At 47.2% G+C, this 23,946-nt stretch overlaps 1 protein-coding gene and 1 long non-coding RNA gene across 2 annotated transcripts; both read right to left on the bottom strand.

Annotated features, from left to right (window-relative positions):
- Positions 1 to 7,312: 7,312 nt before the first annotated feature.
- Positions 7,313 to 8,298, bottom strand: LOC102909080 (histone H3.3A-like). The gene is made up of 2 exons (XM_006998700.4): positions 8,283 to 8,298; positions 7,313 to 7,845 (listed from the first exon to the last, which is right to left on the bottom strand). Exons 1-2 carry the CDS (start codon positions 8,296 to 8,298, stop codon positions 7,328 to 7,330), a joined length of 534 nt encoding a protein of 177 aa, XP_006998762.3. The 3' UTR covers positions 7,313 to 7,327.
- A 9,895-nt stretch (positions 8,299 to 18,193) lies between these two features.
- Positions 18,194 to 23,241, bottom strand: LOC143272398 (uncharacterized). Its single transcript, XR_013049914.1, has 3 exons — positions 23,011 to 23,241; positions 22,437 to 22,531; positions 18,194 to 18,422 (listed from the first exon to the last, which is right to left on the bottom strand). It is a non-coding gene; the product is annotated as an uncharacterized LOC143272398 (long non-coding RNA).
- Positions 23,242 to 23,946: the final 705 nt, after the last annotated feature.

Below are 23,946 nucleotides of genomic sequence, written 5' to 3'. Positions count from 1 at the left end.
GAGGGAGAGGGGCAAAAGAACCAGGCCTGGGGAAGAAGCATGTGCAGGGAACTGGAGGGGGGGAGAGAACAGAGAGGAGAGAGGAGGAGTCTGGGTCCGGCTTTTTAAGGATTCCCGAGCACATGCGCAGGTGGACATAGGGAGCTATGCCTCGCATGTGCTGATTGCGTGACCTCGCTGTGTACATTTGCACAATCACGCAGCACATGGATGATGTAAGACACAAGACCCCTTGCTCAGCTCCTGAACTGCGCATGTGCGGTCATGCATCTGGAGTGGCGGCAGAATCCTAACAGAGCCCAGGCAGTCTTTGAACTTTAATGTCCCTGTCCCCACCTCCCAAGTGCTGGCATTACAGGCACATGGTGAATTTTGAAGTAGTAAAGGGGCAGAGACGCGAATTAAATAGTAAAACAAGCAAAATAAATGCTGAAGCTCTCAAAATCCAGGGCTGATCACACTGATCAAAGAGGCTTTGGGCTACACAAGTATGAAGTAATACCAACAATAATAGGGTCCAGCCTATATTGTTTGCTCCCAGGGTCCGCGGAAGAGTCTACCAACCAGCTGAGGATTCTAATCTGAGGGATATTCAATGAATCTATGCACACTGAGTTCTTTAGTCCATTCACTTTATTCTTCTATGGTGATTCTATCTGCAGTTTCTTTTCTGCTCTCTTACTTAGCACCTCTTGGTCCCTCCTGATCTCAGTCCCTTCTGCTGTTCTCTCATCATTCTCCCTAGTTCTTTCCATCTCCGTCCTCATCCTTGTTCTTCCCCATCAATCCTCTTCTCTCAGTGCTCTCTGAGAAGCAGCATATACACCCACACAGTAATTCTTTGGTAAAGCCATTAGGGGCTTGAAGTTTTCAGGGTCTCAGAGAGAGGTGATAAGGACCCACACATAAAGCAATTAATTGTCAGCTTCCAATTACATCCCAAAAGGGGAGTGACTAAAGGGGACTTCTCTGGTGGGGTCAACTAAAGGCTAAGATCAATTAGGGAATTTATGTGCTCAAACTATAATCTAGAAATGACTAGATAGAATGTTAGGGGTCAATAAATCACAAGAAAGTAAACTGTCTTTGGCACCACTTTTCCAGGCTGCAGCTGCTTTCCGATAGGGAGGGGGACATATGCTAGGTGGCTAAGCAACCTGTGTCAGAGCATGTAGTATTTGGTTAGTAAAAGCACTTTCACTCAGAGTAATTGCTGAGGAGAAAATCTAGGAATAGCACCTGGCTGAGGAGGAATAAAAACTTAATTTGCCCAAGAAAGAAGCTTGGCACCTATTGCCTGCCTGGCCTGGAGGCAATCTTCTTGGGTCAGTGGGAAGTAACTGCCTTAACTCAGTACCTAGCAAATGGCTAAAACTTCATCCCAGGAATGTGAGCAGTAAATCTCTTAAGTTAGGGTCTTGTATAAATAACCCGGGGTGAAGGTAAGGGGTTGAGGATTTAATTGTTAGTGGTTCTTTTCTCTATCTGTGAGTGAGATGAGCTAATGTTTATCTATGTGCAGTTTTGTCCTTGGAAAAAGGTATCTTTGCTGAAACAGGTTTGTCCGGAGAATGGTCCTGGCCAGATGTATGTTAATGAAAAATAAACACAGCTGGGGACAGCTGTCCAATTACCCCAAATGTATAGGGAATATTGTGCCCAAGATTGAGATGCAATCGTGAGAGTACATGTACACATAACATGGAGATGCATGGTAAGTGGGGAGACTCATAGCTGTTACTGCACAAGAAGTTTACAAGAGACAGCCAGTTCATTCCAAAGGCAGTAATCCCATAACACCTTGCGTGATGGTTTCCTCTAACAGAACCCTTAGTTCTGATAGGTTGACATTCTGAACACTAGTTGCCACTGCTGTATACTCTCATGGATTTTGACTACCAGCGGCTCTCAGTAGTGAAGAGTGCCTGGTACTAGCCCAAGGTCAAGAGCATGCAGCTGCCTTGAGGCAGCTCTGAGAGCCTGAAGGCTGGGAGCTGCAGTTAGGCTGAGAAGTGCAGAGCTTCCCTGGGTGTGTGCACAGGAGGCCCATCCTAGATCTGGATACTTACTACATTTCGGTAAGGATGGAGGGGATGAGGAGGGGTTCAGTTCCAGCATGTGTGAGACCCTAGGTATGATCCTGTCTTCGTCAGGGTTCTTATTGCTGTGAAGAGACACCATGACCAAAGCAACTCTTACAAAGGAAACATTTAACTGGGGGTAGCTTACAGTTCAGAGGCCCAGTCCATTATCATCATGGTGGGACATGGTGGCATGCAGGCAGACGGTGCTGGAGAAGTCATTGGGAGTTCTGTATCTTGTGCAGTCAACAGGAAGTGGTCATGGTGTCTCTTCACAGCAATAGGAACCCTAGCTAAGACAGATGTCGGTACCAGGAGTGGGGTATTGTTGTGATAGGCCCAACCATGCTTTTATTTGAAGGAATATCAGCCTTGGGACTGTAGATTGGGGCCTGGTGGTGGTGGCAGCGGCGGCGGCAGCAGCGCACGCCTTTAATCCCAGCACTCAGGAGGCAGAGGCAGGCCAATCTCTGTGAGTACAAGGCCAGCCCAGGCTATAGAGTGAGTTCCAGGACAGGCTCCAAAGCTACACAGAGAAACCCTGTCTCAGAAACAAACAAAAAAGCAGTTGACCACTTTAAGTGCTGCTTAGTGAACCATCGTAGTAGGATCATGGAAGACAGTGATGCTGACTGTGGTTTGAACTGTGGGTGCCTGGATCAAGAGGTTTCAGAGGAGAAGAATGTTAGTACAGAGCCTAGAGACTGGTTGTCTTAGATGGGGTTTTTATTGCTCTGAAGAGACACCATGGCCACAGAAACTCCTATAAAGAAGACATTTAATTGGTATGGCTCACTTACAGTTTCAGAGGCTCAATTCACTATCATCATGATGGGCAGGATGGCGGTCGGTATGCAGGCAGACACAGTGCTGGAGCTGAAAGTACTACATCTTGCAGGCAACAGGAAGTTGACTGACTCACTGGGCAGTATCCTGAGCATAGGAAACCTCAAAGCCCATCCCCACAGTGGCACACTTTCTCCAACAAGGCCACACCTACTCCAACAAAGTACATCTCCTGATAGTGCCACTCCCTATGAGATTATAGGGGCCAACACATTCAAACTACTACACTAGTCTTGTGATATTTTGGTGAAGAATGTGGCTGCTGTTTGCCCTTGTCTGAAGAGTCTGCCCGAGGCTAAAAGTGAAGAGTTTTGGATTAATTCCGTTGGTAGAAGAAATCTCAAAACAGCCTACTATAGACTGTGATGTGGTTATTAGTGTTAACTCTAAAGAAGATTTATAATGAAAAGGATCAAGCTGAACAGGGTGAATTACAAAATGTAAAATGTAAGGAGAAGAGCCGGAGAGATGGCTCAGCGGTTATGAGCACTGACTGATCTTCCAGTGGTCCTGAGTTCAATTCCCAGCAACTACAAGGTGGCTCACAACCACCTGTAATGAGATCTGGTGCCATAATCTGGCCTGCTGGGACACATGCAGGCAGAACACTGTATATATAATAAATTAATAAATCTAAAAAAAAAAATTTTTAATTTTTTTGAGGAGAAAAGGAGTACCAGGAAGTGGAATGGAGTTAAATTCTATGTTCAAGGAGATAAACAGATTAAGAAATGGAATAAAGGAAGTGTGTCACTGTGGGGTTGGGCTTTGAGGTCTCCTTTGCTCAAGCTACACCCATTAAGACAGACCACTTCCTCCAACAAGTCCACACCTGCTCCAACAAGGCCACACCTCCTAACGGTGCCACTCTCTTTGGGGGCCTTTTCCTTTCAAACCATCACAGATCCCTAGCACCAAAGAAATCAGTTAAATAGATGGTTGATTGACTGATTGGTGGATGATAGACAGATTCATACGGAACTTCATGTCAAAAGTCTCAGGTGGCAGTTGAATGAGTATAACTATAATACCTATAATTTAAGAACTCTAGAGGCTGAAGCAAGAGGATTCAGAGTTTCAGACTAACCTGAGCTACATAGCAAGTTCCCTGTCTCAGAACTATAGCCAAGACCATGCATGGTAGCACCCTCGTAATCAGGAAGTAGAGGCAAGATCAACAGCTCAAGATCATGCCTGGCTACAAATGAATTTCGAGCTAGCCTGAGCTATGAGATACTGTTTCTGAAAACAAACAAACACAGCCAAGTGTGGCGGCAGCTGCCTGAAACCCCCGCACCAGGACACTAGACTGCCAGGGGTCCAGGGCTGACCTGGGCTGCCTAGGAAAACCAAGAACAATCAGCAGAGGCTGAGGAGACAGCTCAGGAAAATGCTCAATACACAAGCATGGGGTTCTGAGTTCAGGTTCAGCACCCCCGTAAACACCAGGCGGGGCGGCACAGTCTTGTCATCTCAGGGCTGGGGAGTCAGACACAGGCTGAGCCTGGGCTCACGGACCAGCGAGCCTTGCCTACATGGTAAGCTCCAGGCATGTGATGACGACAGGAACAAATAAAAACAGCAAGGACAGTTTCTCCAAAGAAAGGACACATCTGACCTTCACACATGCGCGCACACACACACACACACACACACACACACACACACACACACACAACCTCCTCTCCTCCCCTCCCCAAAACAAAACCCAAAGAAACAAGGAAAGCAAACAGAGGCTGGAGAGGGCAGCCTACTGGTGAGTGGACGCTGAGATCTCATAGCTCTCACAGGACCCACCCCCCAGAGAGCTATTCCCCTTAGCCTTACCTGCCTGGCCCATAAGGTACATGCCTACCCTCTCTTGAGGTTTCCAAAGGAAATGGGGCAATGCATCTGACTCACTTCCTTGGAGGGAGACGGGATCGCCCGCTGGTCCCTTTCACCTTTGAATGTACTCTACAGTATTTGGCTAGATTTTAAATGTGAAGGATGAAAAGAAAAGGCCTTGGAAGAGGCAGAGAGGCAGAGGCCAAAACTGCTTTATAGAGACAAAACTAATCCAGATTTGGATACTGCCAGAAACTGGACTCCTTGAACACCGATGGCCTTGAACTTCCCCAGACAGGGTTTAGAAGGAACTGGAACCCCACAGTTGGTAGGGCCCCGACTTGGTGGCAGCCAGCCGTTAGACTCTGGTTTCAGTTTTAAACGTGTGGCTTTAAAGGGGGGCCCCCTCCCCTCCCCAAGCAGGAAATGCTGACAACGGGCAAAGCCTTGACCAGGTGCCGCACTTGCCAGAAAACACCTACATCTGGTGAGCCACACTGACTGAGTCGATGGAGTCGCCATCCAGCTGCCAGCAGCTAGACCCAAGCGGGTGACCCAAAAATCGGAGACCCAGGGCCTTTTCAGGAGCAAGCCCTGAAGTTGTGACACCTCGAAGCCCCCCTTCTTTCTTAGGGAGAAGTAACAGGGAAATGAAAGCTGACATTATGGTAAGCAGCTGTGAAAAACAAAAACAAAAAAAAACAGTAAATTCATGCCCAGTCAACGTGAGGAACCAGATGCCAAGAGAGCCTTTGGGCAAAGGATAAAGGCCTGACTAATGGTGAGAGACACCTATAACCTCAGAAAAAAAAAATCCACTGTGGTGTGTCCTGTGATCGCAGCAGTCAGAAGCTGAGGTAGGCCTACCAATGAAACAGACACCAGTCCACAGGAACAAAGCCATGGATTCACAGGAATGGCCCTGGAAGCCAGAGCTGGGTCCCTAAACCAGCTTGGCATGGGGTTCCTTTCTTGGTGATGACCATTCCTGAATTTTAAAAGTCAAAGACCAAAAAGCAGGACACTCTGTAATGCCAGCACTTAGGTAGAGGAGGATCAGGAGTTCAAGGCCATCCTTGGCTATACAGTAAGTTTCAAGCCAACCTGTCTTTTACCACCTGGTGGTAGTGAATGCCTTTAATCCCAGTGCTTGGGAGGCAAAGGCAGGCAGCCTGGTCTACAGAAGGAGTTCTAGCATAGCCAGGATTGTTACACAGAAAAAACCTGTCTCAAAAAATAAAAAACAGAGAGAGAGAGAGAAAGAGAGAGAGAGAGAGAGACCTACTTTGAGTCTGGCATACCTTCCTTCAAGTAATCCCCATCTAGAGAGAGTAGACAGTAAGTTGACCAGGGACTGTGATAGGGATTGAACCCAGGGCCCCATACTAAACTACTATGTTCTCTACACATACATTATATGTACATGTGAAGAATTTTCCTTTTTTTTTTTTTTCTTTTTTTTCTTTTTTTTTTTTTTTTTTTTTTTTTTGGTTTTTTTCGAGATAACATTTCTCTGTGTAGCTTTGGTAACTGTCCTGGATCTCGCTCTGTAGACCAGGCTGGCCTCGAACTCACAGAGATCCACCTGCCTCTGCCTCCCGAGTCCTGGGATTAAAGGCCTGCGCCACCGCCGCCACCACCACCCAGCAAATTTTCTTCTTTTTTCCTACAGTGTAGTATGGCATAGTTCCTATCAGTGCGCCTGAGAGGATGTCCCATATTAGTTCACCACTCGTCTCCTCATTCCCACATCTGCGTAGTGTTCCATGGACTGGCGGTGCCATCCTCATTGTGTCGAGTGTTGTGCTTATTTCTGGTCAGAGGTTACCAACACGGCTGTAGTAATAAACTCTCGGGGTGGAGGGGGTGGGGGGGTGGGGGGAAGAGGACTTTTCCTGAGAAAAGTGTAGTGTCTAGGAGAAAAATAAATGGCGGCCCATCTTTACCAGTGGCTGCCCAGTTGCCCTGCATCTAATTCCTGCTGGCTTCACTGTCCCACCTGGAGTGCCCCAGCTGCCAGCAGAGCCATCCTGACCCTTGTTCTGGGGAAACAGCTTTGCAAAGGCTCCTTCCTGTGTGGCTGAGTTGGCTGCACAAGAGGGCACAGCTCTGGTGGATGAGGAGCTTCCTCCAGCCAAAGCTCCTGCCGTTCAATGCCCTCTAACTTCCCATGGCCATTTGTCTGGTTAGCACATTCTTTGTTTCTTTTTTTGTTGCTGTCAATACGAAATTTGCTTGTTTTAAAAAAAATCCAAATGCTGGCATTGTCCAGAAAATTTTAACAGGTTTGTTTATAATTGGTATAAAGTTGAACGGTTGAAATGTGTTCACTGAAACATTTTGCTTGCACTAATGCTTTATATCTTGCATTTATATTAAAAATTCACACACGAATGAAAATGGAAAAACTGCCAATACCTGATTTCTGTCCCCTATTTTTCCACTCGCAATCATATACTTAGGTACCTTTTGACCCCATGGGAAAAAAAAAAATCTAACATTCAGAACTACTGATAACAGGAAGAAGAGGAAAAAATTTTTGAGAATGAAATGTTTCCCCTCATAGTATACTCTTAAGCACGTTCTCCACGTATGCGGCGTTCTAGCCGGATATCTTTTGGCATAATTGTTACACGTTTGGCATGGATAGCACACAGGTTGGTATCTTCAAAAAGGCCAACCAGATAGGCCTCACTTGCCTCCTGCAAAGCACCAATAGCTGCACTCTGGAAGCGCAGATCTGTTTTGAAGTCCTGAGCAATTTCTCGCACCAGACGCTGGAAGGGGAGCTTGCGAATCGAAAGTTCAGTGGACTTCTGATAACGTCTGATTTCACAGAGTGCCACAGTACCAGGCCTGTAACGATGAGGTTTCTTCACCTCGCCAGTAGAGGGCGCACTCTTGCGAGCAGCTTTAGTAGCCGGTTGTTTCCTGGGTGCTTTACCACCGGTGGATTTGGGGGCAGTCTGCTTTGTACCAGCCAGCCATGGTATGGGCACCTCCTTACTTACCCCCCTTCTCCTTCGGATGGAGCTCTGCAAGCGAGAGGCGGCGCTGGCGTTAGGGAGTGGCGGCGGCTGCGAACACAATTCTGGTTAGCACATTCTTAAAGCATTTTCTTGATTAATGGTTGATGGAGGAGGTCCCGGTCCACAACTGGTGGTGCCATCCCTGTGTTGTATAAAGAAAGGTCCTGGGTTGTGTAAGAAAGCAGGCTGAGCAAACTATGGGAGCAAGCCAGTAAGCAGCGCTCCTCCGTGGCCTTTGTTTCTGTTCCTCCCTCCAGGTTCCTAGGCTGCTTGAGTTCCTGCCTTGACTTCTCTCCATCATACAGACTGTGGTCAGAACATGGAAGACACAGACCCTTTCCTCTCCTAGTCTCCTCTGGTCAGGATGCTTATCACAGCAATAGAAAGCAAAGGAAGACACGGTGAGAAGGTGGCTCAGCTGGTAGAGTGTATGCACGACATACACAAAGCCCTGGCTCTGATCCCCAACATTTCACAAACCAGATGTGGTAGTGCACACCTGTGAGTCTATACATCTAGCACTCCAGAGGTGGAGACAGGAAGACCAGAAGTTCGAGGTCAGAGGCTGGGCAGACAGCTCCCCATTAGGTAAAGTGTTTGCCTCACAAGCATGAGGATCTGAGATAGGCGGGAGATGGTGGTACACACAGAATGCTGGTACTGGGGAGGCAGAGATGGGAATGTCCTTGCTGAGCTGTGGCTGGCCAGCCTACCCTAGTCGGTAAGTTCCAGGTACCAGTGAGTGTCCTTGTCTCAAAAACTAGATGGATACCTTCTGAGGAAGTTGATTTCTGGACTCCATATACACACACATACAAATACAAATTCTTATATACACACATAGACCATGCATAAATAAACGAACAATCACATACACAAATAAAAATAGATTACTCTACTAATGAACCTGTCTTGGTGGCCTATCTTTAACCTGAGCATTCAGGAAACAGAGGCAGGCAGAGTTTGAGACCATCCTGGTCTACAGAGTGAATTCCAGATTAGCCAGGCACTGGTGGCGCATGCCTTTAATCCCAGCACTCAGGAGGCAGAGGCAGGTGGATCTCTGTGAGTTTGAGGCCAGCCTGGTCTACAGAGTGAGTTCCAGGACAGCCAGGACTACACAGAGAAACCCTGTCTGGGGGGGGGGGGGAGGAAATAATAATAATGGGGAGAGCCATTGAGGAAGATAACTAAAGTTTACCTCTGGCCTCCACACATATGTACATATCCCCCAACACACACACACACACACACACACACACACACACACACACACACACACACACACTAACTAATTGTTTATTTGGAACCTCCAGTTTGCCCCTGCATGATCCAGAAAGCCTTGTTCCTATCTCTCTCCAAACGCTGCCCACTGAAGAGTGTCTCCAAACAAAGGATAGACACCAAAAAGCCCAGTTCCACCTCCTTGGCGGCTACTACAGCTTCCTCCCCTGAAGTTGCCAGCCACCCAAGTCCCCACCTAAAGTGCTCAGCTTTTGACCATAGTTGGCACCAAACCCAGCTTGTGGCGGATACATCATCACCTCTGGCCTCCAAGCTATAAAGTCTCCCTCCTTTTGTTTGGGGGTGCAGCTTCTCCAGCCTTGATCTCCGGGAACTAGAGAACCCACCGGGGAGTTGCCTTGCTCAAATAAACCTGGTATTACACTTTTTAAATTTGGCTTGATCTAGCTTACTACATCGGTAGAGAAACTGATTGGGGGGGGGGGGCAGAGAGGAGGAAGAAAACCTATTACTCATAATTAAAATTTTAAGATAAAGTGTAAAGTTAACAAAACAAAGAAGGGAGGAAGGGAGAAGTGAAGCGACTGGGCGCCCAGGTTCCGCTGTCGGCGAACTCAGGCTACGGTAACCTGAAGCAGCCCTTAGACACCGCAACCTCACCACACTGGGTTTTTTCCCCCTTCTACCTCACATTTCCCAAGAAAGATTACTTATTAACTATCTAAACCAGACCTGTGCTTTGAAGGCATTCAGAGCATCTTGACTCAGGCACAGGCATTGATAGCTCCTTGTGCCCACGCTGACCTTATCCCGGAACACAGCTCCTGTCTCTGCATGAAGACTCAGGGGAGCCATACTGTCAGGGAACATGGATTTCCCCCGGGGGCCGAGATGTGCCAGGCACTGTGCAGGTATGGATGATTGCAGAGATATGAAAACACACACGCCCACTCATATTCCAGTAAAAGCCCATGACTCTGCGTCTCTCCGCCCAACCCTAAAGCCACCGGTCTTCCCCCAGGCTCCTCTGCCGGTGCCTGAGCTCAGGGATCATTCAGGAGCCAACAAATTTGGTCCTGGCCCCATCCGAGCGGTTCCAGGAACTACGCAGGCACTTGTGGGTAACGAATCTTCTCTGTGAGGCTTGACTTCCCCATGGAAGGACCAAGGAGAGACTTGTTGCCACGTGGAAAGAATCCGGAGAACAGGAAGTGAGATAGGGTCACCAGGGGGTGACAGGAGGTCAGACACAGTGTGGACAAGATGCACAGGTGGTGAGAAGAACGTTAGAGGAAGTGTTTAGGAAGCCCAAAGTACCAGAAAAATCTGCCACGGCTCTGACCAGCAGCTAAAAGAAAGACATAAAAGAAAAAAAGGAAAAGTTACACTTTGTTGAGTCAGGACTCAGAAAAACTGAGACACCCAGCTCCAAACTCAGGGCAGCTCATGGTTTTTTTGCTGTTGTTTTAAAATTATATTTATGCTAGATATAGTGACATAAACCTTTAATCCCAGCAGGCAGATTTCTGTGAGTTCGAAGCCAGCCACAGCTACACAGTGAGACCTGTTTCAGAAGTAAATAAATAAGAAACAATAAAATTAATTTACCTGTCTGTTTTGTGTGTGTGTGTGTGTGTGTGTGTGTGTGTGTGTATGCACACACACTTGCTGCAGAATAAATGTGGCAGCCAGAGGACAACACTCCCCAGTCCTCATGTAGGACCGAGGTTGAACTCAGGTCATCATACGAGGCAGTAAGCACCTTCCCTCACTGAACCACCTGGACATAGGCAGGAGCCTGTGAAAGATCTCTAGGGGTATTGATAGAACTCAGACACTCTGAGAGTGGAGTCCACCAAGAAGCCTTGCCTGCTGCACAGATAAAGCAAATACATCAATATGTGGAAGACAGAGGTGATAGCCAGGAAAAGCCAGGCCCTGGGAGAGCCTGGGGATTATCAACTGAGTTTGGTGTGGAGCAAAGAGTACTAACTGTCTTGTCGCCATGAGTTGTAACAAGTAGCTGCTGGCTTCTTGGGTCACACACACTAGCTAACTGAAATAGTTATCACATATTGTATTTGTCTCTAGAGCAACAGAACTCATAGAATGAATATTTTTTTAAATTCATTATAAATTATACATAATAAATTGTATATAATTAGTAATATATAATTTAAATGAATTGTGTGTATACTTAATTTATAATGAATTGTATATATATGCACGTATGTGTGTATGTGTGCATGCGTGTGTGTGTGTGTGTGTGTGTGTGTGTAAAGGAGATTTGTTAGGATTGCTTACATGCTATAGTTCAGCTAGTCCAACAGTGAGTGGTCCAAGAATCCAGCAGTTGCTCAGTCCACAAGGCTGGATGTCTCAGCCGGTCTTCAGTCTATGCTGGAATCCGGAAGAAGTAGACATCAGTGCCAGTGAAGGAATGGACTTGCTAGCAAGAGTGAAAGCAGGCAAAGAGAAAGCAAACTTTCTTCTTCCGTGTCCTTTAGAGAGGCAGCCACCATAAAGTGTAGTCCAGATTAAAGATGGATCTTCCCACCTCAAAGATCCAGATTAGAAGTAGGTCTTCCCACATCAAAGGATTTAATTAAGAAAAAAATCCCTCACAGATGTGCCCTGTCATTTGTGATTTAGTTAATTCCAGATGTGGTCAAGTTGACAACCAAGAGCCCTCACAGGTATTTTTTTCCTCTTTTTGTATCTGCCACCTTTTTCCAATAACACCATCACCCCCTGTGAGAAAGATGGATTTGTCATTTGTCCTGACACACAGCTCCTAAAATCCTGGAAACCTTGGGTGTGATGAGTGACTTTTGCCTTTGAATGATGGATGGCTCTTGGACGGAGGCCCTAGGTAGCTTCAGGATGGAACAAGAGCTAGGAGCTTGGCTCACACCTAGTGGTCCAGTGCTTGGGAGGCTACTGCAGGAGTCAGGGGTAGGGGGTTGCAGAAGGTTTGGGCTAGCCTGAGCTACTGTCTTCCTTAGAGTTTCTATGATAAAATACGATGGCCAAAAGCAATGTGGAGAGGAAAAGGTTTATTTTGTTTACACTTCCACATCACTCTTCATCGTTGAAGGAACTCAGGACAAGAACTCAAGCAGGGCAGGAACCTGGAGGCGAGAGCTGATGCAGAGGCCATGGAAGGGTGCTGCTTCCTGGCTTGCTCAGCTTGCTTTCTTATAGAACATAGAACCACTAACCTAGGGTGGTAACACCCACAGCGGGCCAGGCCCTCCCACACCAATCACTAGTTCAGAAAATTCCCTACAGGCTTGCAGGCCAGCACCTTTACCTGCTAAATTACCTTGTCCACCATGTTTTTATTTTTTATTGTTTTTATTTTTATGACTATCCCAGACTGGCTGGCTTCAAACTTACTGTGTAGCAGAGGCTGATCTTGAACTTCTTATCCTCCTGCCACGGCCTCCTGAGTGTGGAGATCCTGGACTTGCGGATATATGTGACTCTGGGGTTTAGAACCCAGGGCTTTGCTACCTGACAGGTTTTTGTTTGTGAGACAAGGTCTCACTTGGTAGCTCAGGCCAGTCTGAAATTTACTATGTAGCTGTGGTGATTTGAATGAGAGAATGTTCCCCACAGTCTTAGGTATTCAAATGCTTGGTTCCCATTTGATACTGTTATCTGGGGGTGCTTAGGAGGTGTGGCCTTGTTGAAGGAAACAGAACCCAAGTAGTAGTCATTTATGAAATGACGAAATTCGAAAGAAATGCACAGAAACAGACCCTGGAATGCATGATGGGACTCCCCAAACCAGCTTGGGATGGGGCTGGGCTGGAATGCAGTGGATATTTTCTTGATAGTGGCCACTCCTAAATTTTAAAAGCCAAGGATGAAAAACTCAGGGCACCCCTATAATCCCAGCACTTTAGAGGAGGAGGCTGGAGTATCAGAAGGTTAAGGATGGGGTTGGAGATTGGGGTCAGTGTTTAAGAGGCCAGCCTGGTTTACAGAGTAAGTTCTAGGACAGCCAGGGCAACACAGAGAAACCCTGTCTCCAAACACACACACACACACACACACACACACACACACACACACACACACACAAAAAAAAAAAAAAAAAAAAAAAAAAAACAAAGCCAGGCTGGGTCTAGTGGCACCTGCCTTCAATCCCAGCACTCAGGGAGGCAAAGGCAAGTGGATCTTTGTAAGTTCAGGGCCAGCCTGGTCTATATAGGAATTCCAGTCCAGCCAAAACTACATAGTGAGACCCCGTCTCAAAAGAAATAAATGAAATGAAATGAAAGTAAATTTTAAAATGTAGTTAGAAAAAAAAAAAAAAAAGCACTCTTTAAAAGACTTAATTTTTTTTTTTTAAATTGGCCAGACAGTGGTGGTGCACCCCTTTGATCCCAGCACTGAGAAGGCAGAGTTCGAGTCCAGCCTGGTCTACAGAGTGAGTTCCAGGACAGCCAGGGCTGCACACAGAAACCTGTTGTTTTTCTGTCAGCTTGGTGCCACACCTGAATCGACTGATATTTTAGCCACTGCCTAGGCCTTTCTGCTCAGACCACGGCCTGAAGGGATTTCTGGTCCTGCCGGCACCAATTGTCCTAGGCTGCCAAATGTAGTTTTAACTAAGTCTCTATTGTTCAATTTACTAATAAAGACTCGGGAGTCAGATGTTGGAGTGAAAACCTGCTAGCTCAGAGAGGCTGAGAAGCAACCAGCTGACCTTTCTTTTTGGCTGGAGATACAGCAAGAGAGCATCTCTCCAGCTATCCCAAACCAAAAAGACTGAGAATCTCAAAGTCCCTCTCTACTCCTCCCTGTGTGTCTCTCTAGCCATCTTCCTGGATCCTCCATCCTCTCTATAGCTAATTCCTGTCAACTAGTTGCTGGCTCTGCCCACTGACTCAAGGTTAATTTTATTAACACAGTCTCAGAGTTTCACAGTCTGATCAAATATACTGAAACAGAAATCCTGTCTCAAAACACACACACACACACACACACACACACACACACACACACACAAAAAAAAACCCAAAAAAAAAAAACAACCCAATTTATTGTGTATATATCTTGAGTGTGCACATGAATGCATGCAATTGCTTAGACCAGAGGTGTCAGATTCTCCTGAGCTGGAGTTACAGGCAATTGTAAGTAACCTGATGTGGGTTCTGGGAACTACACTCAGATCCTCTGTAATAGCAGTGTGAGCTCTTAACTGCTGCACCATCTGTACCCCCAAAGCGTTTTTTTTTTTTTTTTAAGTCAAAGACCAAAGGAAAAGGTCAAGGAAGATAGTTCAGTTATCTTTGTTAACCATGAAAATATGAGGGGTTTTTTCCCCCTAAAACCAACATTTAAAAAACAAAACATTATTAAGCTGGAAATAGTAGCACATCCCTTTAATCCCAGCACTTGGGAGACACAGAAAGAAGCACAAGCGAATTCCTGTGAGGCCCAGGCTAGCCTGGTCTTCATAGGGAGTTCCTGGCCATGGCTACATAGTGACCCTGGCTTAAAAAAAAAAAAAAAAAAAAAAGCCATCATAGTGACATGATCCCTGCATACATCCCCGGGGTTTGTTGAGTACCCGGTTGGGGGTGGGAAAGCTTCAGGGGAGCCACTGGCCACACTAGGAGGCAAGAGAGGACCACAGCTGGCATGGAAGGCTCCTCTGGGCATGAGCCAGTAAGGAGCCTGAGGCAGGTGTGCCTCACCTAGGCACTGTGGTCGGCACTCAGGCCGAGTTACTTCTCACCTGGCCCCGGGATCATTAACTGCTGCCCCCGCCTCTCCTCCTGCCCTTTCACCAGAGAAAGCTCCCCAGAGCTCAGATCTGACCTTCTGTCTCCCGCTTACACAGTTCTGATGGTTCCTCTCTCCGCTCCACAGCCTCCTCTGTGTTCCTAAACTTCTCAATGTCCGTGACCACGTCCACCAATCCCAGACCCTTATCCCTCCCTTCGGGAGGTCGGCCAGGAATTTCCTGTCCCACTGCCCTCCCGGCGGTAGACTCCATTCCTGTTTCTGAGTCACTCAGAGGTGACTCAAGGGTGACTCATGCCACCACGGACGGCCCCTCCCACTGAGACCCACCCCTACTGGGTGTGGCTCCTGCCAATTCCCGGGTTGCAGTCTTCCTTCCGCAACAACTGAGGAGAGACTCCTCCCCCATCATGGGGACCTGGCTTGTAAGGGACCCTCAACAAAAGAGAATCTAGTTAGTAGAGGCAGCTAGACCTTAGACGATCGGTGTTTCCCAATGCTGGACAAGAGGTAGTTGGGCTGGTTTCTCTGTCCTCACCCTCCTCACACCAGCTACAATCTAGACTCACCTGGCTTCTCAGCAACCCACCTTTTTGTCTAAATACCTATTTACAGCTAGGAGCAACTGTGGCCCACAGACTGAGTTAACAGTGATTATGATCGGGAAGATATTCAATTTTTGTTTTGTTTTGTCTTGTTTGTTTTGTTTTTCGAGACAGGGTTTCTCTGTGTAGCTTTGGAGCCTGTCCTGGAACTCACTTTGTAGACCAGGCTAGCCTCAAACTCACAGAAATCCGCCTGCCTCTGCCTCCCGAGTGCTGGGATTAAAGGCGTTCACCACCAACGCCCGGCCAATTTTAAGTAATATAAAAATTTATGTACCAGGAGGACTCGAAAACACAACTCTCACCTCAAAGGGGATAAGAGACAGTTTATTCTGGAGCCAAATCTGAGTGATCGTGGCCCAGGAACACAAATTTAAGCCACCACAAATTCCGTGTTCCAGTGTGGTAACAGTAGGGTGAGGTTTTTATAGTAACAGAATAAATAAAGTGTAAATCAAAGGATTTATTAAATACATTGGGAGAAATAAGTGGATGACTAAGCAAAGCAGAGAAGTCTCAACTATAGGTTTAGGATGCCATCTGATGACTCTTAGGCTTTTGATTGGCAGAAACCAGAGTTCTAAAAGGTTTTTTGGTCTTTTGAGACATGGTCTCCCTGTATTCTTGACTGGCCTGGAACTTGCTATGTAGATCATACTGACCTCAGACTTGAAGCAATCTCCTGTTTCTACATCTCAAGTGCTGGGATTACACGGGTGAGCCACTACATCAAGTTTACTGGTTTTGTTTGTTTGAGTTTTGGTTTTTTTTTTTTTTAAACAAGGTTTTAGTATTAGCCCAGGCTAGAACCAGAGAGGAATGACACTTGCTGATTTATTTCCTAGCTTACTCTCTGACTAACTGTCAGACTCTTACTTAGCCAACCTTCCTATACAGCCCAGAACCACCTGCTTAAGGAATGGTCCCAACAACAGTGGTCTGGGCCCTCCCACATCCATCATTAATCAAGACAATCTCCCACAGACATGGCCATAGGCCGATCAGACCTAAGCAATTCCTCAGTTGAGACTCTCTCAGATGACACCAGGCTGTGTAAAGTTTACAATTAAGGCTAACCAGGACATTTTTTTCTCAGAGTTTGCACAGCAACAGAGCTGAGAGGTCGTAGCCAAGACTGGCCCACTATGATGAAAGAATTCACTGCTATCTAGTCACCACAGGAAAAATGTCCCACTGACGTGGTTTGGACATATGTCCGCTGGGATTTGGGGTGGTAGATAAAGAGCTTGTCTAGCATGTAAGAAAGCTCTGGGTTTGATCTTTAGCATTGCATACACCTTGATTTCTGTGCACACCTGCAATCGCAGCCCTTGGAAAGCAGAGGCAGGAGGATCAGGAGGTCAAGGTCCTCGACAATAACACATCCGGTTTAGAGACAGCCTGGGATACACAAGACCTTATGTCAGGGGGGAGAGGGGTGGTGAGGAGAGGGCCTGGAGAGATGTCTTAGTGGTTAAGGGCAGTCCCCTTGCAGAGGATCAGAGTTCACTGTACCCATATAGGACGATTCACAGCTGCTTCAGTGGGCCCCTGCACACATGTGGCAGACCACACATATGCATTGTTTGGATCCCCAGCTGCCACACAAACCCCAGGAGCTCACTGGGTAGCCAATCTAGGCAAGATGGAGGCTCCAGGCTCAACTCACTAAGAGAGACTCTGTCTCAAACATAAGGTGGAGAGAGAGGGGGAGACACCTGACATCCGTCTCTGGCCTCTGCATTCGCACAGGGAGCCCAGGGGAGGGAGGAAGGGGGGCACACACACACACACACACACACACACACACACACACACACACACACACTTTTTGGTTTTCTGTTGTGCTGCTGGTGAGAATCTAGGGTCTAAAGCCAGGTGTGGTGACGCACACCTTTAGTCCCAGCACTGGAGAGGAGGCAGAGGAGGCAGGTGGATCTCCGTGAGTTTGAGGCCAGCCTGGTCTACAGAATGAGTTCCAACACAGCCAGGGCTACACAGAGAAACCCTGTCTCAGAAAAAAAAGAAAGGAAGGAAGGAAGGAAGGAAGGAAGGAAGGAAGGAAGGAAGGAAGGGAGAAGGAAAAAAAGAAAGAAGAAAAAGGAATCTAGGGTCCAGCTTATGCTAGGCAAGTAATCATCAGTGTGCTACATCTGAGCCTTAAATTCTTAACAAGTATATAATTATATATTTATAATAGCTACATGTAGTTACTACTTGTTAATAAGTAATATAATATATAGTTATTATATAGTATATATAGTTATATATAATAATACATTATGTATAATAGTGGTTATATACAGTTATATAATATATAATAACTGTATATAGTTATTACTTGTTAATAATTTATATATTATATGTATTTTATATATACTTTTTGTTTGTTTGTTTTGGTTTTTGGTTTTTGGAGACAGGGTTTCTCTGTGTAGCCCTGACTGTCCTGGAACTCACTCTGTAGACACCAACCTAGCCTTGAACTCAGAGATCCACCTGCCTCTGCCTCCCGAGTGCTGGGATTAAAGGCTCGTGCCACCTTGACTGCTAAATAACTATGCATTTATATGTCACAGTGTGATGTTTTAATTTCAGAACATGAGTGCAATATTTACTGTTTCAATCAGGGAAGTTAGCACCTCCATCACATCCTAACCCAGGGTGACCTTGAACATCTGATACGACTGCATCTCCTTTCTCAGTGCTGGAGATCAAACCCAGAGCTTAAAGACCCTAGGTAAGCAAGCACTCTACCACCTACCTGAACTACACCCCCAGCCCCTTAGTGTAGGACATTTGATTTTATCATGGTGCCAGAGATCGAACCCAGAACCCACTGCATGCTGAGTGTCTTAGTTACTGTTCTATTGCTGTGAGGAGACACAGTGAACAAGGCAAGTCATAGAAGAAAGCGTTTAATTGGGGGGTTGGCTTACAGTTTCAGAGGGTTAGTTCATTATCATTGCGGTGGGAAGCATGGCCGAACACAGGCAGGTGTGATGCTGGAGAAGTAGCTGAGAGCTTTGCATCTTGATCCATAGGAAGCAAGCAGAGAGAGCACACTGGGCCCGGCGTGGGCTTTTAAAATGTCAAAGCGCCCCCACCCCTGCACTTGACACACCTCCTCCAACAAGGCATACTCATGCAATGCTGTTGAGCTAACATGCCCGCTCGCTCATGGGCTGTCCCTGTGTAGCTGGCTCGTGGGACCTGATTATAAATCAGAGGATACAGAACAGCAGCCCAGGAACTGGGGAGTCTGTTCTCCGGGTGCTAGCTGGAAGGAGCTGCAGGGCAGGATACTGGAGAGGTGCGTGGGGCAAGGCTACTACTGGTAAACCCCGAGGTGCGCTCCAAAGTGTCGGGCTGAAGTGGCTGGGCAGAAGCCAGAGGCAGGACCAGAACCATAGGTGTCTGGGCAGAGCAAGTGTGTTCAAAAGGAAAGGAGAGAAGCCTGGGGAAATCTCTCTGAAATGCTGATGTGCCGTCTGGCATAGCTTTGGGGCTCCGATGAAGCTCAGTGTGAGAACACTTGCAGGTACTGCATGAGGCCCTGGGTTTGATCCCCAGCAGAACAGATAAAACAAAAAAAACCAGGCTTTTATGCTCCTGTCCCAGAAAGGTACTAATAGAAACACCACCACCAAGACAGAGGCAGTGTACAGATACGAACTGCGGTTCTCAGGAAAAAGCCTCACCTGCGCTAAAGAAGCTAAAGACTCATAAGAACTGTGGTTGTGGAAGTTGGAATGCTGCAGGTACAGAGTCAAATCATCTTAGGCCGTGTCCAGCCCCTTTGCGAGTCCCTTTCACACCTCTGGGGCTGACCTAACATCCTTACTTATTGCCTGGTGAAATCTTTTGAGCTGTACCGACAGGCCACCAACTCAAAGGCTAAGAATATCATCAGATAGTTTCTGAGGTCTCGCAGCTTTGCCGTACGCCACCATTTCCACTGATGTATATTAAAAGTGCCTTGATTTATGACTTTCTTTGTTCTGTCCCTATAAAGGCTTGAGGAAATTGGGCTGCAGCTCAGCTGGCAGTGTGCTTGCCCAGTGTTCGCAAAGCGCTGGGTTCTCTCCCCGGCACCACATAAACTGAGCACGGTGGCACATGTCTGTAACTCTGGCCCTGGGAAGGGGGAGGTAGGAGGACCAGTAGTTCAAGGCCATCCTCAGGTATATAGGGAGTTAGAGGCCAGCCAGGGCCATGTGAGACCCTGTCTCTGAATGAATTAATGAATGAATGAATGAATGAATGATATTTCCGTTGTAACATGGTATTTGAGGTCACTTAGATTCGATGTCTTGAGCCAAGATCACTCACACTTGTCACCGGAATAAATTCTCTTTAGAAAATATTTATTGATTATTTATGTGCACGTGTGTGAGTCTGAGCTTATGTCTGTGTACCACACGAGTGCAGGAGCCCTTGGAGGTCAGAAGAGGGTGTTGGAGCTGGAATTACAGCCAGTTGTGAGCTGCCATGTGGGTATCCCAGGTCCTCTGCAAGGGCAGCAAGCGCTCTTCACTGTTGGTCCATCTCTCCAGCCTCCAGAGTAAGTTGTCTTATTGCTTTGTAAGGAAGAACTGTTTTGTGTGGACACAAGTTATGCTTCTGCACTGGTCCCAGAAAGCAGCCGAGGGCCCTCCACCCTGGCCAGGAGCAGCTCAAAGAATGACTCTAAATACAGTTTGTCTTCAAAGACTTCCTAGTCTTTCTTCTTCCACTAAAGTTCACCTTATACAACAACTTACCAGCCACATCTTCTGCAGCCACAAGCAAAATGTCTGCTAATAAGGCAATTAGACACAAGCATATTACAAAGACAAGAATAGTCTGGGGTTTTTTCAATTAATTTTTCTTTTCTTTTCTCCTCCCCCCCCCCCAAAGACAGGGTTTCTCTGTGTAGCCCTGGCTGTCCTGGAACTCAGTCTGTAGACCAGGCTGGCCTCGAACTCACAGAGATCCACCTGGCTCTGCCTCCCAAGTGCTGGAATTAAAGGCGTGTGCTTTTTTTCAGGTCTTGAAAGGAAGAAACACACACATGCTCACTGAGCCCTCCAGGGCACATGGCACAGCAGCTTGCTTCTGACTGGCCCCTAGGTTGAAATGCCTTCCCTCGTGCTGAGTCTTGAACCTGCAGCCCTTGTGCGTGCAAGGTGAGCTCTCTATCATTGAGCCATACCCTCAGCCTCTGTGTTAGATGTGTTTGAGCTTTTAAGCCGCTGAGATAACTTCCCTGATAAGTAACACTACAGATGCAGATCAGAACAGGTTTCACCTGAAAAAAAAAAAAAAAAGTGCTTTGGGGACTGAGGCAGGAGGACAGACACAAGTGTGAGGTCAGGCTGAGATGCTTACAGAGAATCTGTCTCAAAAAATATCACACACAAGAGGGGAAGGATGTAGCTCAGTGGGTAGAGCATTTGCCTACCATGCATAAAGACCTGGGTTCAACTTCCAGTACCACTGGTCAAAAGAACAGTCCGGTTGGGTGTAACGGTCCGGTTGGGCCAGGTCAAATCACTTGCCCAAGGGATCACCCCTAGGAAAGCGGGCTCACTATAAGCCATGCTGAAGAGATGGCTGTGAGGTGCTGTGTTCCCTTCCCAGAATCCCCGCCCCTATGGAGCAGTCTGCCCAGCTACACTTCGTGGCTAGTGAGTCTGCCCACTCTTCTGAATTGCTCAGGAAGGCATGCTTCCCCTTTTCTCCTTTCTCTCTCTCTCTCTCCTAAACACACTCCCCTAACTTAGGGCATCCCTGTCTTCGGCTTCCAAGGGCAGGTTTTTGCTTGTTTGTTTGTTTTCCAAGATAGAGTTTCATTGTGTAGCCCTGGCTGTCCTTGAACTGGCTCTGTAGAACAGGCTGGCCTCGAACTCACAGAGCTCAGCCTACCTATGCCTCCAGAGTGCTGGGATTAAAGGTGTGTGCAGTTTAATTAGGGTAGTTTTGTTAAGGTTTAAAAGGAAACCCCAGGGCAGGAAGGCGGTGAACTTCAGCTGCCTCCTGCAGGAGTAGGATGAGAGAGGGAAAGAGCTATCCTGTTGATGCTGGCCGCCACAAAACAAAAGAACAAATAATCCAAAATCCCACCCTACAACTCTTGAGCAGCCTTCTTCACCTTTGCCCTGAAATAAACTTCCTCCAGGTGCCTTTTTGTGTGTCCTCCGTGATCTCCTTCTACGGTGGAGATAAGGCCGAGAGCACACAGGGAGGAACACTCAGTCTGCCGTCTTTGAGATGGGCCAGCTCTCACACACTGGTGATATTCCTACTCCACCCTGCGTTCAGTACACGGTCCACAACAGTCCACAGGGCTGGATGGTCCGGTCACCTGTCTCGACCCGAAACTGAGTCCTCGACCCTTCTCTGAAACGTCCTTTTCTTTGTCCTGCTGCTCCAAATGACTCATCACAGCAAGCCTCCACAAGCCCTTGCTCCAGACAGTGTCTCAAGTAGCCCAAGCTGGCTACGAACTCACAACACAGCCTGAAGGAAACTTGAATTGACACCCCCCCCCAGCTTCTGCTTCCTGGAGGTTGGATTTACAGATGTGTTCCAACACGTTCTAACTACAGACTTCGATCGATGTGGGGGAAGGAGGAGTATTGTTCATGAGTTTAGGTGGAAGGAAGGTGAAGAGTTCCGGGAATGGGCGGGATTGTCTCAGAATGGGGCTTACTCCACTTTTCTGTCCTTATATGGCATTTTCTCCCCTGGATGGAGCATGACATCCTGGTGCATGATGGGAAGGGGCACTTTTGCAAGGCTAAGGATATGGAGCTGCCATTGGAATGAAGACAAGCCACAACGTTAAATCCTAAAAGCTACACCTGGGAGGTGCTGTGGTAGGGCACACCTATAATCCCAGCATTTAGAAGACAGGCCAGCCTGGGCTACTGAGGGAAACTGTCTAAACCAATCACCACCCCCAAACACACAGAGGGTACTTAGTTGGCAGAGGCTTGCCTATCATGCATGAAGTCCTAGGCTCCATGCCCAGTATCATACAAGCAGAGCATGATGTTACATACCTGTTACACTAGGACCTGGGAGGCAGGGGGTCCAGGAGTTCAAAGTCATCCTTAGCTAGGTAGCATGTTCGAGGCCATGCCAGATACATCAGACCCTGTCTCAAAAGAAAAGGAAAGGAAAGGAAGAGAAAAGGGGGTGGTAGTGAGATACTTGCTGCCAAGCCTGATGACCTGAATCAAGCTGGCCTAAGCTACTCTTTATTGAAAGCTACTATGAAAGAGATGCTTCATCGACTTTTCTCTTGGTCCTCATAGCAATCTTGCAGTAAGATGGTATTGGCTCCCTTTTACAGATTAGGAAACTGAGGCAGAGAGATATTAAGTCTTATGGATGGTATTCAGCAAAGCTGAGTTTCAAACTCAGGTTCAAGTCCTCCTCCTGCTTGCTGGACATGGTCAAGAAGAAGGGAGAGTGGGCAGGGAATGTAGCTCCATAAACACGGGCCTAGCAAGTGTGACGCCCGGGATGTGATCCCCAGCACTGGGAGAAGGGACTACAGAGGACTCAGGACTTCATTATATCAGAGAACCCACTCATAAACTCACCCATCCGCTCCTTCAACACTTTACTTACGTCACGCATGAAAGTCCTGATGAACACGAGCTGGAAACCAGCTGAATAGGTAAAGGCCCCAGAGCAGGAGTTCTGAGAAGGGACTTGGCTGGAGGCAAGTGAAGAAAGCTCTGGTTCTTGTTTATGTTATCTCCTGAAAAAGCACCTCTGCCTGGAGGCTGTAGGAGAGAAAATGACTGAAACTAACCCGGGGCCTCTCATGGCTGGACCAACTGGACTGACCAGCCCACCCCCCTCCCTGAGCTCCTGGAAGGGGAGCTCCGAGCTACCCTGGGGACAACCCCTTAGGCCACACCCCTGCCATCATGCAGGAGTTCTGCTGTCTTCCTAAACTCCCACTTGTGAATCTGTAATCCATTTAATACATTTCTCAAACTCGTCCTTTGTGGTCTATGAATTTCATCCTTCGAATTCTCTAGACAAGAACTCCAAATCCACTGTTTCAGGGTGCTTTGCTGGCTTTGTAAATTTCAGGGACCGTTCTTGCCCTCTTTCCCCCAAGCCTAGCTCATCAAGAGAAGGGCTCTCACTGCCTCTAAAGACTTCCCAGTATTTCCATATCAGCAATAAGAATTCAAATCCTTCAGCAGCTCAGAATTAGGCATGCAAATCTCTAAGTGTCAGCCTGGAACTCTCTATGTAGACCAGGCTGACCAGGAACTCACAGAGATCCCCTTGTCTCTGTTTCTGCTGGCATTAAAGGTATGTACCACCACACCCAGCTGTGAACACTTGTTGCTCTTGAAGAAGACCCAGTTTCCAGAACATGGAGTCTCACAACCATCTGTAACTCCAGTTCCAGGGGATCTGACATCCTCTTCTGATCTCCAGGGACACCAGGCATGCACATGGTGTGAATATATGGATGCAGGCAAAATTCTCATGCTCATAAAATTGTTGTTTGTACCCTGCTTCCTCCTTTTAGGCATCCAGACA

This window comes from Peromyscus maniculatus, chromosome 3, assembly GCF_049852395.1.
Source record: "Peromyscus maniculatus bairdii isolate BWxNUB_F1_BW_parent chromosome 3, HU_Pman_BW_mat_3.1, whole genome shotgun sequence".
In the NCBI taxonomy this organism is placed as follows: Eukaryota; Metazoa; Chordata; class Mammalia; order Rodentia; family Cricetidae; genus Peromyscus; species Peromyscus maniculatus.
Note: the sequence above shows the minus strand (reverse complement) of the source record. Positions and strands in the feature narration are given on the sequence as shown.